Source organism: Fusarium tjaetaba (assembly GCF_013396195.1).
Source record: "Fusarium tjaetaba strain NRRL 66243 chromosome Unknown NRRL66243_c0000069, whole genome shotgun sequence".
NCBI lineage: Eukaryota > Fungi > Ascomycota > Sordariomycetes > Hypocreales > Nectriaceae > Fusarium > Fusarium tjaetaba.
In genome coordinates this window covers 1-17,496 of record NW_023501265.1, presented here as the reverse complement: position 1 = coordinate 17,496, position 17,496 = coordinate 1, and the positions used below count along the sequence as shown (strand labels likewise).

Here is a 17,496-nt window from a genome sequence, read left to right as displayed (position 1 = left end):
GCGTTAGATATGGCTTGGAATAAATGGAGTCGCGTCTGGGAAATTATCAAGATGTGGGCTCATGATGACGCCGTTCACAGCTGGCTTTATAATCCTTCTTATATGAACCATGCCAGCATCTTATTCTACATTTCACTACAACCTTCAGCACATTCATTCGTTAAGTCCATCATTCAATCAACACTGTCAAAATGCACAGCCATACGCCCCACTCCTCTCCCCAAGACACCGAGACCGATACAGTCGTCGACGTCGAAGAAACCACCGAGCCCGTCTTGCAACTAGCCCGCACATTCTCTCTAACTCATACATTCTCCGCCCTGTCGACCAACATCAATCCGTTCCTCGCCCAAGACCAGCACCTCGATCCCAAGTCTCCAGACTTCCAACCTGAGGCCTGGGTCAAGGCTCTGCTTCACGCTTTTTCCAAAGACCCGAGCAAGCATCCACGGTATACAGCTGGTGTATCCTGGCGCAATCTTAGTGTTCATGGCTTCAGCGATCCGACTGAGTTTCAGAAGGATGTCTTGAACGTTATTTGGAGAAGTCCCCTTGCTGCGTTTGATTGGTTTGCCAAGAGGAAACAGAAGGTCAAGATCATCTCTGATTTTGATGGTTTGGTCAAGAGTGGAGAGCTGCTTCTTGTGCTGGGTCGTCCTGGGAGGTATGTGGCTCTACTCACTGACATCTTGTTCTCGTCTCATTTTGCTACAGTGGTGTTTCTACCCTTCTCAAGACAATCGCTGGTCATACTCACGGACTGCATCTCGACGACTCATCCGAGTTCAACTACCAAGGTACCTCCAATTCCCCCTCTCCTCAACACCATCTAACCATCCAGGCATTCCCTGGGACCTTATGCACAGAAACTTCAGAGGAGAAGTAATCTACCAAGCCGAAACAGACATCCACTTCCCCCAGCTGACCGTCGGTGACACCCTCCTCTTTGCCGCCCTCGCCCGCACGCCCCAGCATATCATCGCCAACATATCCCGTCACGTCTACGCCCAACATATGAGAGACGCTGTAATGGCTATGTTTGGTATTTCCAACACTCTCAATACCAAGGTTGGCGATGACTTTGTTAGGGGCGTTAGTGGTGGTGAGAGGAAGAGGGTTAGTATCGCGGAGGCGGTTCTGAACCAGAGCGCTATTCAGTGTTGGGATAATAGCACAAGGGGGCTGGATAGTGCCACGTCGTTGGAGTTTGTGCGGAAGCTGAGGCTTGGTACGAAGCTTGGTGGTGCTAGTGCGGTTGTTGCCATGTACCAGGCCAGCCAGGCAGCTTACAATGCAAGTACCCCCCTCTACCCTAACGCCTAACAGAAGTCTAACTATCGTCCAAAGGAGTTTGACAAGGTCTTACTTCTCTACGAAGGCCGCCAGATCTTCTTCGGACCAACAAACGAAGCGGCACAGTACTTCACCGCCATGGGCTTTGAATGTCCTCCCCGCCAGACAGCCGCCGACTTCCTAACATCCCTCACTAACCCCGACGAACGAATAGTGCGACCTGGCTTTGAGAACAAAGTCCCTCGCAGTCCCGATGAGTTCGCAAACGAGTGGAGAATGAGTCAGCACAGGGCTTCACTACTAAATGACATCGCTGCGTTTGAGATCCGGTATCCTTTCGACGGGAAACAAGTTGAGACGCTCAAGGGTATCAGAAGAGCTCAGAAGGCCAAGTTCTCGTCCGTCACCCTCTTTCACCAAGTTTCTGAGATATTAACCTCTTGCAGATCTGACAAAAGCCCTTTTACAATCTCGATCCCAATGCAGATCCATTTGTGTATTGGTCGAGGTATCAAGAGACTTCTCGGCGACAAGACCTTTTTCATTGTTACCATTGTGGTCAACTTTGTCATGTCGCTTGTTCTTGGTAGTGTTTACTTCAATCTGCCTAGCACGGCTGAGGCCATGAACCAACGAGCCTCTGTGCTCTTCTTTGCTATTCTTTTCAACGGCCTTAGCAGTGCGTTGGAGGTATGTTGACTACTTCACCTTGCTTGTTCCTACTGACTGTTGGATAGATCCTGGCCCTCTATGTCCAACGACCGATTGTCGAAAAACACGCAAGATATGCCTTGTATCGACCTCTTTCCGAGTCTGTCTCTTCCATCATCTGCGATTTACCTTCCAAGATCATCTCAACTCTCGCTTTCAACATTCCGCTCTACTTTATGGTGCACCTCCGTCGCGATGCCTCGGCCTTCTTTATTTTCCTTCTCTTCAGTTTCACCACTACCATGGCCATGTCAATGATCCTTCGTACTATCGCCCAGTCGTCCAAAACGGTTCATCAAGCCCTCGTTCCGGCTGCCATCTTCATCATCGGCTTGGTCATCTACGCTGGGTTTGTCCTCCCGATTCGAAGCATGAAGGGTTGGTTGAGATGGATCAACTACGTCAACCCAATTGCTTATGCGTATGAATCTCTGATCGCGAATGAATTCTCGGGTAGGTCATTTAGATGTCGGACAATGATACCTTCTGGCCCGGAGTACGAGAACATCGAGCCGAGTCAGCGGACCTGTTCTGTTGCTGGTGCCCTCCCAGGCCGTGATTTCATCGACGGTGATTTCTTTATTGGGACTTTCTACAAGTACCACTACTCCCACCTTTGGAGGTAAGTCGTGACATCTATCCCTCAGACATCGCTAACCAAGCCAGGAACTACGGCATCCTCATCGCTTTCATCATCTTCTTTACCTTCACCTATCTGTTTGCGGCAGAGTACTTCTCATCTGAAGCTTCCAAGGGCGAGGTCCTGGTATTCCGCAAGGCCCAGGACTCTCACCGCAAAAGAACAACCGACGAAGAAGCCATAAAGTCAGATTTCCAGCCTCCGCGAGCGACGAGCGATGGCGTGATCCACCCATCGACTGAGAAGCCACTAACCTCTTCCACCTTTTGCTGGAGGAATGTCTGCTACGACGTGAAGGTCAAGGGCGAGACACGACGAATCCTTTCGGACGTCAATGGTTGGGTTCAGCCAGGCAAGCTGACTGCTTTGATGGTAGGTGGTATGGGGAGGCAAGAAGACTCAAAACCTTGTTCGCATAGTCTTATGTTTTCTTGCTCCCCGTTTGCACTGAGTATAGAAATGGACTAACATTCATAGGGCGCCACTGGGGCCGGCAAGACCACACTTCTCGACGTATTAGCCGATCGCGTCACCACGGGAGTCATCACGGGCGACATCCTTGTAAATGGACTACCGCGCGGCAAATCATTCCAGAGAACCACGGGATACGTGCAGCAGCAGGACATCCACCTCGAGACATCTACTGTGAGGGAAGCTCTCCGTTTCAGTGCTGTTCTCAGACAACCGACTGCTATTTCCAAGCAGGACAAGGTTGACTACGTTGAAGAGGTGATTGACTTGTTGGAGATGGGTCCTTATGCAGATGCTGTCATAGGGATCCAGGGTAAAGGTATGTCACTCGTCCAATCTCTAGCTGTCGCAGACGACTAACGATTCAGGTCTCAACGTTGAGCAAAGGAAGCGCCTTTCCATCGGCGTTGAACTGGTCGCCAAACCCGAAGCTCTCATCTTTCTCGACGAACCTACCTCCGGTCTCGATAGCCAAACAGCATGGGCAATCGTATCCCTTCTCAAGAAGCTCGCAGACCACGGGCTAGCTATCCTGTGTACCATTCACCAACCGTCCGGCATCATCTTTCAGCAATTCGATCGACTGTTACTTTTGGCGAAAGGTGGCAGAACTGTTTACTTTGGCGACATTGGTGAGAATGCCACTGGCTTGACGGGATACTTTGAGAAGCATGGTGCTGCTCATTGCCGACCAGAAGACAATCCCGCTGAGTGGATGCTCCACGTCATCGGCGCTGCACCGGGTGCTCATACGGATCGTGACTGGGTTGAGACCTGGAAGACTAGTTCTGAATTTCAGCTTGTCCAGAAGGAGCTTGACAGCCTAACCCGGTCGACGCAGGCCTCTAGCGAAGCAGCACAGGCTACCTCCTACGCTGCCTCGGTCTCACAGCAGTTCTTGGCCTGCACCCAACGCGTTGCTCAGCAATACTGGCGAACCCCGACTTACATCTACTCTAAACTATCCCTTTGCCTCATTACGGTAAGTCAGCCACTAACCATTGGCAAATATTTACTAACTTATATCTCAGAGTCTCTTCATCGGCCTCTCCTTCCAGGACTCCCCACTATCTCTCCAAGGTCTCCAAAACCAACTCTTCTCGATCTTCATGCTGCTCGTCATCTTCGCATTCCTTTCCTACCAAACCATGCCCGGCTTCGTCACCCAACGCACGCTCTACGAAGGACGCGAAAGGTCTTCCAAAACATATGCTTGGTACAACCTTATACTCGCCAACACAGTCATCGAAATGGCTTGGAACTCTGTGGCGTGTCTGGCAGTCTACTTCCCGTTCTACTTCCTTGTTGGGATGTATGACAATGGCCGTCTTACAGATACGCAGCATGAACGAGGGGCATTCATGTTTGTCTTGACGTGGGCGTTTTTGGTATATGAGGGGACGTTTTCGCATATGTGTGTTGCCGGGGCACCGACTGCTGAGGTTGGAGCAACGTTTGGGTTGTTCCTGTTCATGATGTCTCTTGTGTTTTGCGGGTAAGTTAACTGCTTCCATGATCCTTTCGGTCCTCTAACATTGCACAGTGTTCTCGTTCCATACTCGGGCCTCCCTGGATTCTGGACATTCATGTACCGCGTCTCACCCTTGACATACCTCATCGGTGCCATGATCTCTAATGGTGTTGGCAAGCAAGAAGTCACCTGCTCAGACATTGAGTTTCTGCAGTTCCAAACTCCGGCGAACCTCACTTGTGGCGAATATGTCGGACAGTTCGTTCAGGCAGTTGGGGGCGCGCTAACAAATCCGGGGTCGAACCAGACTTGCCTTTACTGTCCGATTGCTTCGACTGATACATACCTTGGAACCTTAAGCATTCGCTATAGTGAGAGATGGAGAAACTTTGGTGTGATGTGGGCCTTTATTGTATTTGATGTTGCTGCAGCTTTGATGGCATATTGGTCGATCAGGGTCCCCAAGAAGGGCAAGGGACTATTGTTTTGGAGGAAGTAGATTGTCGTAGGCATTACATATTCTCAGTACACTGCATGAAGTGGTCGTTTATTTATATAAATAGTTATTAATTTTTAGAACTCGCTCTAGAAGAATATAAATTTCATAGCCTTTATCCTAAATGATAAAAAGACTTTGGTAAATTTACATAAATTCAGGACATCTTTACTGGTTTAGGATTGACAAACAGACTTAGGTAGTGTATATAAATTCGGGGTATCTTTACTAAAGCTTGGGATATCCTTGACTGAATTCATTTTGACACCATTCACCATGGTCTAACATTTCCATGGTCTCCAAGGCCCCCCCAATAAATCTCGCCTATCCCAGTCCGCCCAAGATTTAGAGCACAGAAGCAAAGCAGTTGGGAACAAGGACTCTGTCGCCAGAATCGGCATTGCAATCCGCCTCAGTGAAAGGAGCAGCATCTGGGAGTAGTTCGCAAGTGCGCGACTCAATATCAGGTTTTCCACCGAGTTCCTCACAACGACCACTGAGCCTGAATGTGCGCACGGGAAGCCGGCCAGCGGCAGCGTCATCGTCGTTACTAACGCAGAAGCAGTCAACAGCCATAACGGTGCTATATTTAGCATGTTAGTACTGCAGAATAGTGTTTAAAGAGGGGGGGTATACCTAATGGAAGAGAGAAGGGCAATGGTGAAGAACTTCATTTTTGATGATTTTGTTAAGGCCTGCTTAACTTTTATGAAATAGACTATTGCTATGTTAGATATGGTTGAAGGAGCTTAGAGGATTAGGTGTTTACCTGGATTTGAGGTTATCTAAACCTGAAGAATAGAAAGCTGGGCTGATGAGAGCGTGGAAAGGAGATGCTTGATGATGATATTCCGATGTTATACTGGAGGGATCAAGCAAGTCTTATAGGCAGCTCAAATCCAAGATCTAGAGAACGATATCTATCATCTCCTAGTCTTAGAACATGGTTAGTAGGGTTTCGCTTCACGAAGGGAGCTTTTGCATATTTGAAACCAGTCGAGCGAGTCATTCGAAGTTTATTTTCTCCGCTATCCAGTGTCTTCGCGGTTCGAGTCAAGTCTTCTCAACACTATTGTCGCATGATTCCAAGCAAAAGACCGGTCGTGATACTATTACATTCCTAAAAGAGAATACAATTCGGAGACGATAGTGAGGCTAAATTGTTCTGAAACTGCGTCTATGCTATAGGTTCGGAAGGTATAATATCCGAGACAGTGTCACGTTCGCCCCAGAAAAAACTCTATTTACTGCCAAGAGCTTGCTAGCTGAACTGAGGCCATGATGATAGATCGAAGGCTTTTAATTCAATGGAGGAAGAAAGGCTCGCGTCTCTATCTAGAGATATCTAAATACATGATTATTTACACGAGAAGTCCAATAGCTATATGGCCTCCGTCTGGTGACTTCTGGATCCCAATCATTCATCAATCCTGGCGCCTTCATGAATAGAACAGATAGATAATCATGATCTAATGATTATCTTGTCTATTGTGTGCTCAGAACTCGAGAGACAAATGTCATTGACAAATGAAGTCCTACGATGTCCTCACAATGCATCGCGAACTTGAGGGGTAGATTGCCAAGATCCCCGAAACCAGTCTTGGCAAACATGAAGGAAAAGCAGTCTTATGACTAAACCAGATTTCCCAATCTGATATTTAAAGTTTCCATGAGACCGCAGTGCCGTTCGTTTCACCTCGATGCATAATTCTAAGCTTAACCTGGATCAGCCCAATCAGGTTGATAACACCGCTGTCAAAAGTTCATACACGATTGAGTTACTACATTTGCTCCATATATTGTTAGAAACTGTGGATAGTCAAATTTCCCGTTAAACTTTAATTCCATAAACGCACCATTTTCTGGGGTGTTGATACGGGTAAAGGACAATCCGGTGGTTCAAGATCTAATCAGGAGGCGTGACAATGGAATCTCTCATGACTCGCCATTCTGACTGCTGCATGCTTTGGGGATAGTCATTTTCTTGGTCTTCATGCGGCAGAGATAGAGTTCTTAGTATACTTGTCCATTGACTGTCTGTCCATGGCTCTCCCAACTGATTCCTGTATAAAGATGATTTTATTGCCATCAATAACCCAGCATCTCTCTCAACATCTCATCATCAATTCCTCGTCCTTGCTTCACATTCTATTCTCTTCAAAACAAGCTGGTCTTGAAAACTTCTCATACAAGTATGTCTTCAAACAACACACACCACTCTTGCACATAACTAATCTCGCTAGTATCTCACAATGAAGGCCTCAATCATCCTCACCACCCTCCTCAGCACCTCCGCCTATGCTGGCACCCTCCCCACCAAGCGCCAAAACGCCGCCAACGAGGCTGCCCTCCAGCAAGCCCGCGAGGAATCCGCCGCAGCCATCGAGCGCGGTCAAGGCCGGGGCCGACTTCTTCTCGATGAGGGAAACTGCAGCGAGGCCTGTAACCGCTGCCGTACTAACGCCGTCACTACCGCTGTAGCTGAGGTCTTTGCCTGCGGTACGGCTGCGGTCGCTGTCGATGTTCTGACTGCTGGTGTTGCGACGTTCCTTGAGGCTGCTGGTTTTGCGGCATGCGAGGCTGCGGTTGTCACTACTTTGAATGAGAAGGAGGAGACTTGTCTTAAGGAGTAGAGGATAGGAAAGATGGAACTGTTCGTGCGGGGCTGGGCTTGTACTCAGGAAAGGATTACGGTAGAGGTGTAGGCATGGAGTAGTCAGCTACCATCTTCAATGTCGCAATAAATCCTAATGCCCGATCATTGTTCTTCAACTCCAGCTCACTCATACTCTCATCAAAACAGATGTTCCCCCTAACATTCACCATAATTATACGATCCATTCTTATATTAAACACTCAATCTCTATTAATACACGTACATTTTATTTCATTGATTGTCAGATTAAATCTTTGTCCTATATGATATTATTGTTCACCTTATGACATCGCTAAGTGAAACACTTATCTCCAAAGCCTCTTCCCGTCCTATCCACCACTCATCATCAATTTCATCCTCAGGGTCCACCCAAGGAATGCCCCTCGGGATCTGTCCCTTTCTATGAAGCATATACGCTTCTGCGTCTCGACATCTGTACATCATGGTTCTCGTGTATCTCTTCCTCGTATAAGGCGTGCACTCTCCATTTTCCCTTTCGGGATCACTTGCCCAGACGTGGCTGAATCTTTGCTCCTCTGCTATACAAGCCGGACTTCGATCCAGTGTATGTCCTAAATGGAGTGACTGCTTATCGAAAGTCCCTTCTTCGGCGCCGATTATGGCTGCTACCACGGACCCTTCTGTCTCCGCGCACCATGGACCTTCTTTTCCGCTTTGTAGGATGAGGCTCAAGGCTTTCCGTCGCCAGAAAGGACTTCTGTATTTCTTTGCTGTGAAATACAACGGGTGGATTATACCCATTTCCGGCACGAACCATGGCAGACAGTCTGAAGCCTTTTGTCTCGGCGCACCTTGGAGGCTTTTGCTCAAGAACAAGGCCTCAATCGATGTGATGATTTCTTCAAACTCCGGACCGTAGCAGTCGTAGGCTGTTTCATGTGGCTCCATGATAGTAGCTGTGTTGACAAGAGCGGCAAGACATTGTGATCGGAGAACGATGAGCGATTCGTGTGATTCCTTGTTTGAAGCAGATGGGATCTCGTTGAGCGATAGCCACTGTTTCAAGTTGGCGAGCTGTCGGCCTTGTTCGATGAGCAGTTCGGGTGGTATCGTTCGGCGACTGGTGTACTTATATCGGAAGGCTTTAGCCGTAAAATGATAGCACGAGTGTAAGATCTTGAATAGAGAACCATCTGGTGGATATGACTGTAGTACGTCACCCATGACGAACGGTTTCATGGGAAGGTTTGGGGGATGGGACACGGCGTATGTAGCGACGTGCAGGTCAAGCTTCTTTAAGAGTAACACAAGACTATCGGTATCAACCTCGTCGAGGAGTTGTTTATCAGTCAGTGACATCATAAGGGAGAAAGTTCCCTGCAGATGCACAAGAGCTTTGTTAAGTCTCTGCTGCAAAGCCTCAACAAACGCGAGAAACAGACAGGCAACGACACATGGAGTTGGACCATTCGGCAGGGTGATAAGGTCTTGTTGCACCATTCTCAAAGCCTTTGAGTAACGCTTGGTGGTTTCTAAACCTGGCCGTGGGGATGTGACTCTGAGGACATATTCGCTGTAGGACGTGCCGAACGCTTCGAGGGCGGCGCGCACTGATGGGATGGACTGGGCCAATTGGGGTACGGTGCGAGACCAGAACGTTTGCTCGACGTTGTTTCGTGCACGACGGGGACTTTGGACCAGAACCGTACAGGCGAGGTCGACAAAGGGACTCGAGAGGGAGTATGGGTTGAAAGCGAGCGATCTCAACGTTGATGTGACCGCTGCAGGCGACGGCGATGAGGAGTCTGAGGGCGAAGAAGAGGCGGACACAATCGATAAAGTAGTTGATTCAGCGTTACCCGAGTCTGGATATGCACCTCTGGGATACCCTAGGCATTCTCGCTTCGAGATCAAGCACCGCCGACAAGCCGGCTTGCCTTCATCACACTTGACTCGCCGCGCCCTGCACGAGTCAGCACTGCGTAACCACCAAGAAAACACGTGTCATACTTGCAGGTGAAACAGCCAAACTTGGACTGTTTAACATTCGTCCTCGTTCTCTTTGGCTTAGTACTCGCATCAGCCATCTTGGCTCACTGAAGACCGAGAGGACAAGAAAAATGCAAAGACCGAAAGGCGTTATAAAAAGTGATCAGCAAATCAGCCCCGTCCCCACGAGGTTGACAGGGAGTCACGATCTCCAAAACGATGCTAGCGCAAAGTCAAAGACCGAGCGATAACTGGGGCAGAAGAGAGGATAAACCAATTAGAATTAGCCCGGCTTACGATGGTGATGGAGGCTGAGACAAAGACCGAGGTGAAGGATTCGGTGCCTGAGACGATTAACCAATTAGAGCAAGAATTGATTAGATTAGACTTGACGAGGGACGTAATCTTTTATCGTATGCTTAATTTTGGTGACGCGTTTCAGATCCTCAGCTCATACTCAAATTCCCCTTCTCTTTGACGCTCGGTCTTTTGGCCAATCAGAGGTGGAGGCTATTGTTAGACATCTCGTGTCAAACACCGAGATGTGATCAATTTTCGCAGAAGGGCGCGGTAGAAAAGGGACAATGAGTTGATATATAAGCAAGCAATGATTTTTCAATCAACAAAATGCTCAAATCCAATTCAACAACATTCTCTATCATATCTTGTCAACAACATCACTACTCACCATGTCAGACACACTCATTTGTACTCACGTCTCCAAAGAGTGCCCTATCGAACTCACAACCTACGGCTATCGCCCTAATCTCGGCGGCAACATTTTCCTCGCTGTATTCTTCGGCATCGCATTCATCACCAACATCATTCTCGGCATTCGCTTCCGCATCCGCGCTTATGCCATTGTTCTCAGTCTGGGCTGCCTAGCCCAAGTCTTGGGCTATATCGGACGCGTGGGAATGTACTTCGAACCATTCGGCGCGATACCCTTCCAAGCTCAAATCTGCTGTCTTATCATCGGTCCTGCATTCAACAGCGCAGCTGTATATCTCATGCTAAAACATATCGTTGCGCTCTTTGGAGCAAAGTGGTCGGTCCTACAGCCAAAATGGTATACCATCATCTTCATCACTGCTGATGTAGTATCGTTGGTTTTGCAAGCTCTTGGCGGCGGCATCACTGCGACTGCTGACTTTAGAACGGACCGAGACAGGATCAAAATGGGCAACAATATCATGATGGCGGGTATTGCTTTCCAGGTGGTGACGTTGTCGATCTTTGCGATACTGGCTACTTTGTTCTGCGTCAGGAGGATGCGAGCTCTTACTACATATCCTCTCGAAGGGAACTCCCTCCAGGCTTGGCGGACTCTTCGTTTTCGACTGTTTTTGGGTGGACTCACGACTGCGTTTATGGCGATTTATATCCGCTGCGTGTATCGCATTGCGGAGATGCGGGGAGGTTGGGGTAATAAATTGATGAGAGAAGAAATTCCTTTCATCATCTTCGAGTCAGTGTGAGTAGTGCCTTGAACTCTATTTGAGTCTCAAGCAAATTGCTAACAACATGGGTGAAGCATGATTCTCAGTGCAACTTTGTCACAGACCATTCTACATCCTGGTTATTTCTTCCCGTGGTTTGTCGATCAGACCCCCAAGCTCGGTAAGATATAGCAGAGAACAACTCGAGATGCGAAACTAACAGCTTCTAGATGCCGAGAGCTCGTATACGGAGCTGTCTTATGTCTCTGGGTCACGAACGGGATTTGACGGGTCTAAGTAATTGGACCAAGAGGCACGAGTGATGGATATCAAAGACTGGAGGGGTTTATTCAAGTGCATATACAGCGATTTGCAAAAGCACTCGTGGTCAGAACTAAGGTAGGTCTTGTTGAGTACGGAAGAGAGTTGCCACTGGATAGAAAATTTAGATTTCCTTTGTAATACCTATTGATTTCCATTGCGATGACTAATACATCTTCTGCGCACTTCGTATTATCCTATGTACAAATGCATGCCTATCATGTGACTTGATCTTGGAGTAGTTAGTGCTGAGGAGTGCAGGCCTATGAATCAAGTTCCCTGCTATGACCCTTGGAGAGTTTTTTCACCTTGAGTTCTTGCGGTAGTCTCAACAACTAGAAGGGGAGACAGCTTTGCAAACAAGAGACAACAAGACTCGATGAGCACTAGCGGTCTACGGGGATCTCGGAAGGGCAATGCAGCTTTGATTGGTCACCGTAAATGGCTGGGATGACCTGAGTTGTGATCTGATGCGCCAAGCTGCAAGGATCAATGCTTCTCTCTGCCGTTGCTGAAAATCATCGACTGTCAGATGAAGATCATTCTAACTGCAATGCTAGGCCATACCTATCTTACTCAAAAGGTCTACCTGAATTGAAGGTACTCAAAACTCTCTATCAAAGATCGTTTGGCATGTTGCCGGCCTATATCGAGGTCAACTGTGTCAAGCAGATGAGGGGAACTGCAGTCAGACAATCTCACCAATGACGCTTACAAGAAACAACAGTTCTTTCCAGTACACGTTTTTGCTAGTCCCGCCACTCCCGAATCATCTCAGAGCTTATTATAACACCATTCTGCGACGTTAAGTGCAATTGCCAACCCAACGCCCGACGTACTACATCTCACTGCAGGAAGCATGCCACTGTGAAGCACAAAGCCCTATAGGGAAAATGCAATGCTACGTCGCTTGGGATCAAGACCACCAACCTCTTAGTCACAGATTGCCGTCATATCATCTTATCGATACACATTCAATATTATGCATACTATGGCTGCCTTGAACAACAAATATGCGTCTGACTATGGATCCATTTCTGTCCATCGCCGAATCAATGCGAGCAAGTTCAATTGATGCAATAACTAGCGTTATCTCGCAAGACAAGATTGAAAAAACGCCATGTTCTTATCACCAGCTGAAAATAAAATGTCCCAGTTTTGAAAGAAGGCTGCAGGTTGCCAGGGCAGCCACTGGGTGAACACATCAGTCCATTTCAATTTTATGCAGCCGAAAACGCCTCTGTTGATGACAAACTTGGCTATGCCAATGAATGCTTCAATTGGAGTCCACTGCGAGCCAATTGACATCTCAATCACATTCATCACACAACGTCAAGGCTATTGACGCAGCCGACGCCATTATTGCCAGCGAGGCTGCCTAAAGTAAGCCCAGCCATTTCTCACGCAGAGGGTAACCTCACATCACGAGGATAGCAAACATTTCTCACGATATCACTCTTCTCGTGCGTTGGCGGAGGCTTATACCCGGCCTCTTCTATGATTCATCTCTGACATAGTCCAATGCATAACCGCAACCAACACTAACAAGACGTTGTTGTTACTGCGGTTTAGCGTCATCGACTTTTCCTGATCGCCCTGATCGGTCATCAGTAGGCTCAGGTACCTTGTCCCGGCCGGCCAATCACTGTACCCTTGCAATTGCGCAATCTGACAACTCCCCTCTCTCCCCATATAACAGGTTGTCAGCAGCCACCGTCTATTGGCGGGAGTTTTCTTGGAACGCGGGGCCTTACCTGAAGCTTGCAGATGCAGAGTAAGCCCAACAGGACCGGTCAACGTGTTACACGGCCTGGTCCAGACTGTAGAGGTCTTTTGTTCGTGTTTCTGACGCTCACTCACGTAAGGCTGCGATGGAGGTGAGCTTGGATCCTTCGGGGTAACGCTATCAAAAATAAGATTCTGGGAATATTCTCAAAGCGGAAAACTCTACAGATTTTGTCTCGGAAAATAACGTGCCAAGATGTAGACCTGGAGAGTGTGTGGGTCACGGGTCGTGAATTCAGCTGGTCCGGTAAATGGCTGTTGTTATTCTTGGCTCCCAGAGTGTAACGTCGTGTAGCCACCACCTCCGCGTTAAGGCCCGGTACCTGTAAATCCCCCGCAAAACGGTAGAAATGTTGGTAACTAAGCATATGGCGATTTAGACTACAGTTTCACCATTGTAAATACGAAGTCAAAGCGTCCCATGTCGATAAGATTATCGATCACGCAATCGAGCATGCAGTTCACGCAAGTCCAAGCCCGCGATAGTTCAACCTGTTAAGATAGTACAGAGCTTGTTTCTTGACCCGTCGAATGAGACGCTCTGATAAGATAGCCTGATATGCGAAGTAACCCTCCATGCCCAACGGTTAACCGGTAAGCTGACTTATAACAAAATCGCCACAACGGATGGGCTTAACCATATTTCCCGTCCCGCTTCAATAAAGGCTGTCGACCTGCATTAATACTTGTTCATGGCTGCATAAACACGAGCTGACCGGCAGATACGAGCTTATGGCTGAAGATGATTGTTGTGATTGGCAGGTGGACGTGAGAATATTGAACAACTCAACAAGAGCGGCTTTTCGATATTCGGCCGAGCGGGATTGAGGTTGGGTGTTGGTGAGAAGATGAGGCCAACTTGGTTGATGATACGATTGAGCATGTGCATCTCGCAATATGTAGTAATTGAGAATATTGTCAGAGGAGGCTAGACAACAGAAGTGGACGGCCTGTATGTAGATGACTTGTATAAAGAGGGCTTGTGATCTCCTCATTCCAAGACTCACTCAGGCTCAACCACTGGCTCAACTCTCCTCACCACTCTTTCAAGAACAATACCACATCTTCATAACACCTTCGCTCCAACCGTCAACATGAAGTTCTCAACCTTCATCGCCCCTCTCATCTCAATCCCTCTGGTCTTCGCCAGCCCCAACCCCAACAACGACCACTACCCACCTCCCCCCAAGACCAAGACCGTGACTGCAACAGTCACCCACACTGTCACCAAGCCCATCTACAAGCCCCCGGTAACCAAGACCGAGACTGTCACCAAGAAGTACCCCGTCACCAAGTACGAGACCGAGACCGTCACAAAGTACAAGTGGAAGCCCCCCGTCACCAAGACCGAGTATATCACAAAGTGGAAACCCCCCGTGACAAAGTACGTGACCAAGACCGAGACCGACACCGTCACCAAGTGGAAGCCTCCCGTCACCAAGTACGTCACCAAGACAAAGACCGACACTATCACGAAGTGGAAGCCTCCTATCATCAAGACAAAGACCGAGACCGAGACCGACACTGTCACCAAGTACAAGTGGAAGCCTGCCATCACCAAGTACAAGACCGAGACTGTTACCAAGACCGTCACCAAGCAGCCTTATCCTACTCACCACAAGCCCGGCAAGGACTACAAGGCTTAAGGGACATACATCTCTTATATGGACAGCCTCAGAGGTTCATGTTCTTACCTCTATCTCGTCGCTCCTGGCTGCAGTCCTGATGACGAGAATTGCCTCGGGCCAAGCTATGATGGACCATGACGCTACATGACACTCCTTAATTATTTAATGTCTTCATTTTGTCACTGTATAGGCGCTATCGCCACTACATGTTGAGCTAGTGGGGGGGAGCTACCACTTGGTGGCTCCTTTAGGCGATTGGATAAAATTTCTTCTTCAAAACACTCGTTGTATAGTGGACATAGCCGCGGTATGTTAGCGGCTACAGTTATCTATAGACCTTATATAGCTTGAATGATATTACTGTTTACTGCATTACTGATGTCTTTGGTGGAGTGAGGCTGATAATAATTGCCTTAAACCCTGTTCACTCCATTAAACTTGGGGACCTCAAAACTTCAAATTGCAAGGTATGATGGAAATAATAAGCATTCTTATACCAACTAGTCTATTGTCCACGGATCCCTGATTTGTCACTAGTCAATTGCTTTGAAAACAGGCTGCAAGACTGGTCTACTCTTGCGGGCCTGTGCTCTCGTCTTGAAGAAGCCGCTCTGTTAGTAGTCCATCTCAAAGAGAACCCTGGTCTCTTCACCTAATTCGAGGTCCTTGACTCTATTCAGTCTGAGAATTCTATTCTCTAGTAACCTCAAACTGGCGTGAACTGCCGTCATTACTCGCGCGAAATGTCAACAATTGGTCATATCGAGTATAATACCCCATGACCCTACAGGGATACATCAGTGTAAGACTGTAGAATATATTCCATTACCCAAGCGACGATTCCTAACCACGCGCAGTTCTCCCAGTTGCCATTCCTTATTTCTCAATTTCTTCTTCCTTCTCTTGCCTCAGCTTCTTGATCTGTTTCGCCAGTCGTTGTATTTTCTTCTCCAGTAACTCATTTTGTTCTACCAGCTCCAGAATCCACCGATCTCGATCTTCTTCATCCTTCAGTCTCTGGACCTCATTATGCAGAAAACTTAGATATGTCTTGGCCGCGTTATCTGCGTCGATACTGAGATTTGCTGTCCTCTCTAACAGGCTTAATATCAGCACGAAGACCTGGAACAGACAATACTACAAACCTTTCGTGTTCTCGGTTACGCTCGGCATATTGGCGGGATAGTTGGCTCAAAGAGATACTGAGTGTGTCTAGAGTCTAGATCTGAACTGCGTGGCTACGGTATGCTTTTTGAGTCCGGCCCTTTGTACCGTTTCGGTTTTGTGTCTCATCCTAGTAGATAACATGAAATGAACTAACATGATCTGACATCTATCACCAACGCGTCAATTCCTTAGTGCGTGCCATTCGCCTATGATCTGCAAGTGCCGCTCATTTCCATGTGTCAGGCGGTCCAGGGGCCCAGGCAGTTGGTCTGCCTAGCGCGAGGAGCTGAATCATACAGCGCTTGTCAGGCTGAGGATATTAAACTTTGGCATGGCAGCAAACCCCCACTATTTTCAACTGACGATCCTCCTTTCGGTCGGTTGTAGGTTGGCTGCATGAGCCTATGGTTTGAGGATATGAAATCCCATACGAGAATTACGGTCCTTGATGGGATTGTATTGGTGATAGCGGCATTGAGATCCCTGTATTAGTCACCTGCATGAGACAAAGTGCCACCACCACGGCCCAGTAACAATCTCGATAGAGGTGAAATGCCTGTCACATATCATTCTTGGAGATCTAATCATATCTGGCGAACCCATCGTAGACCATGTCGAATTCTATGACTCAAGCCTCAAAAGGCATGGAGTCAGCTTTGGCATCCTGGATCCATAACATACCCAGACATTGGGAAATGCGGTCCGAAGCGTGGCCCAGGATCCGCTTTGGAGGCATCAGCTGTCCTGGCCGTAAGGAAAACATTTCCCTTGTTATCCTAGCACCAATAATCGACGATCATCTCTTGGGCATCAAGTCAGGGCTGAAGATAAGCTTTGAACGGTCTACCCAGGTCGGCCCGTTGTCATTTGTCAATGCCCATGTCGGTCCGACTGCCCATCTGATCAGTGGTTAAAGAGGGCGTTTTGATTGAGAGGCGCTTCTAATTAGTCGCAACGTATCTCACTCCACATTCGTTAATTGTAAGAGCTTACCCTAGCTTTTTTCATCCTTGTCCCAAGACTTCAAGTCCCACTTTGCCTTTGCTGATTACACAGCACAAATCTTGGACCATAGTGCACTGACTCGGGGCTGCTGAGTCGTTAGGTCTGTCGAATCAGTTCCAATCTGTCATGGATATGCTTATGGCATGGCGTATGGGCATGGAGGCCGCTGGTGAAACCTCTAGACAATTCGATTGAAGTTTTCGCCATGTTTTTTCCAGCATTATTATATACAGCCTAGGTAATCTTTGGGCTTAGATTGCGAGCTCTGATGGCAGCCCGACGCGTGTTGGTGCTACTGCCTAGCATAGACGCGCCCCTAAGAAGAGCAGAATGCTAAAAAAAAAAGAAAAAAAACCTCTTCTGATTCTTTCTTATCCCCCACGAAGAGATATTCCTAGCTTAAAGCCACAGCTGGTTTCTATAATATTAACTGTACTAATAAGAAGGCTTGGTAATGGCTATG

General features: G+C 47.9%; 6 protein-coding genes across 6 annotated transcripts; 4 read left to right on the top strand and 2 right to left on the bottom strand.

Moving 5' to 3' along the window:
• Window positions 1–191: 191 nt before the first annotated feature.
• FTJAE_3553 (ABC transporter CDR4) lies at window positions 192–5,085 on the top strand (the record flags this gene model as incomplete). Its single annotated transcript, XM_037349863.1, has 11 exons — window positions 192–664; window positions 715–797; window positions 884–1,116; window positions 1,327–1,691; window positions 1,740–1,983; window positions 2,031–2,626; window positions 2,671–3,016; window positions 3,122–3,434; window positions 3,484–4,097; window positions 4,147–4,610; window positions 4,659–5,085. 11 exons carry the CDS (start codon window positions 192–194, stop codon window positions 5,083–5,085), a joined length of 4,158 nt encoding a protein of 1,385 aa, XP_037209216.1.
• A 342-nt stretch (window positions 5,086–5,427) lies between these two features.
• FTJAE_3552 (uncharacterized protein) lies at window positions 5,428–5,756 on the bottom strand (the record flags this gene model as incomplete). The annotated part of the gene is made up of 2 exons (XM_037349862.1): window positions 5,428–5,665; window positions 5,719–5,756. 2 exons carry the CDS (start codon window positions 5,754–5,756, stop codon window positions 5,428–5,430), a joined length of 276 nt encoding a protein of 91 aa, XP_037209215.1.
• Window positions 5,757–7,334: 1,578 nt separating this feature from the next.
• FTJAE_3551 (uncharacterized protein) lies at window positions 7,335–7,715 on the top strand (the record flags this gene model as incomplete). The annotated part of the gene is made up of 1 exon (XM_037349861.1): window positions 7,335–7,715. The coding sequence occupies one exon, from the start codon at window positions 7,335–7,337 to the stop codon at window positions 7,713–7,715; it is 381 nt and encodes a 126-aa protein (XP_037209214.1).
• Window positions 7,716–8,014: 299 nt separating this feature from the next.
• Window positions 8,015–9,786, bottom strand: FTJAE_3550 (transcriptional regulatory; the record flags this gene model as incomplete). Its single annotated transcript, XM_037349860.1, has 2 exons — window positions 8,015–9,662; window positions 9,710–9,786. 2 exons carry the CDS (start codon window positions 9,784–9,786, stop codon window positions 8,015–8,017), a joined length of 1,725 nt encoding a protein of 574 aa, XP_037209213.1.
• Window positions 9,787–10,377: 591 nt separating this feature from the next.
• Window positions 10,378–11,428, top strand: FTJAE_3549 (phospholipid-translocating ATPase; the record flags this gene model as incomplete). The annotated part of the gene is made up of 3 exons (XM_037349858.1): window positions 10,378–11,162; window positions 11,223–11,308; window positions 11,358–11,428. 3 exons carry the CDS (start codon window positions 10,378–10,380, stop codon window positions 11,426–11,428), a joined length of 942 nt encoding a protein of 313 aa, XP_037209212.1.
• A 2,899-nt stretch (window positions 11,429–14,327) lies between these two features.
• FTJAE_3548 (uncharacterized protein) lies at window positions 14,328–14,879 on the top strand (the record flags this gene model as incomplete). The annotated part of the gene is made up of 1 exon (XM_037349857.1): window positions 14,328–14,879. The coding sequence occupies one exon, from the start codon at window positions 14,328–14,330 to the stop codon at window positions 14,877–14,879; it is 552 nt and encodes a 183-aa protein (XP_037209211.1).
• Between the last annotated feature and the right edge of the window lie 2,617 nt (window positions 14,880–17,496).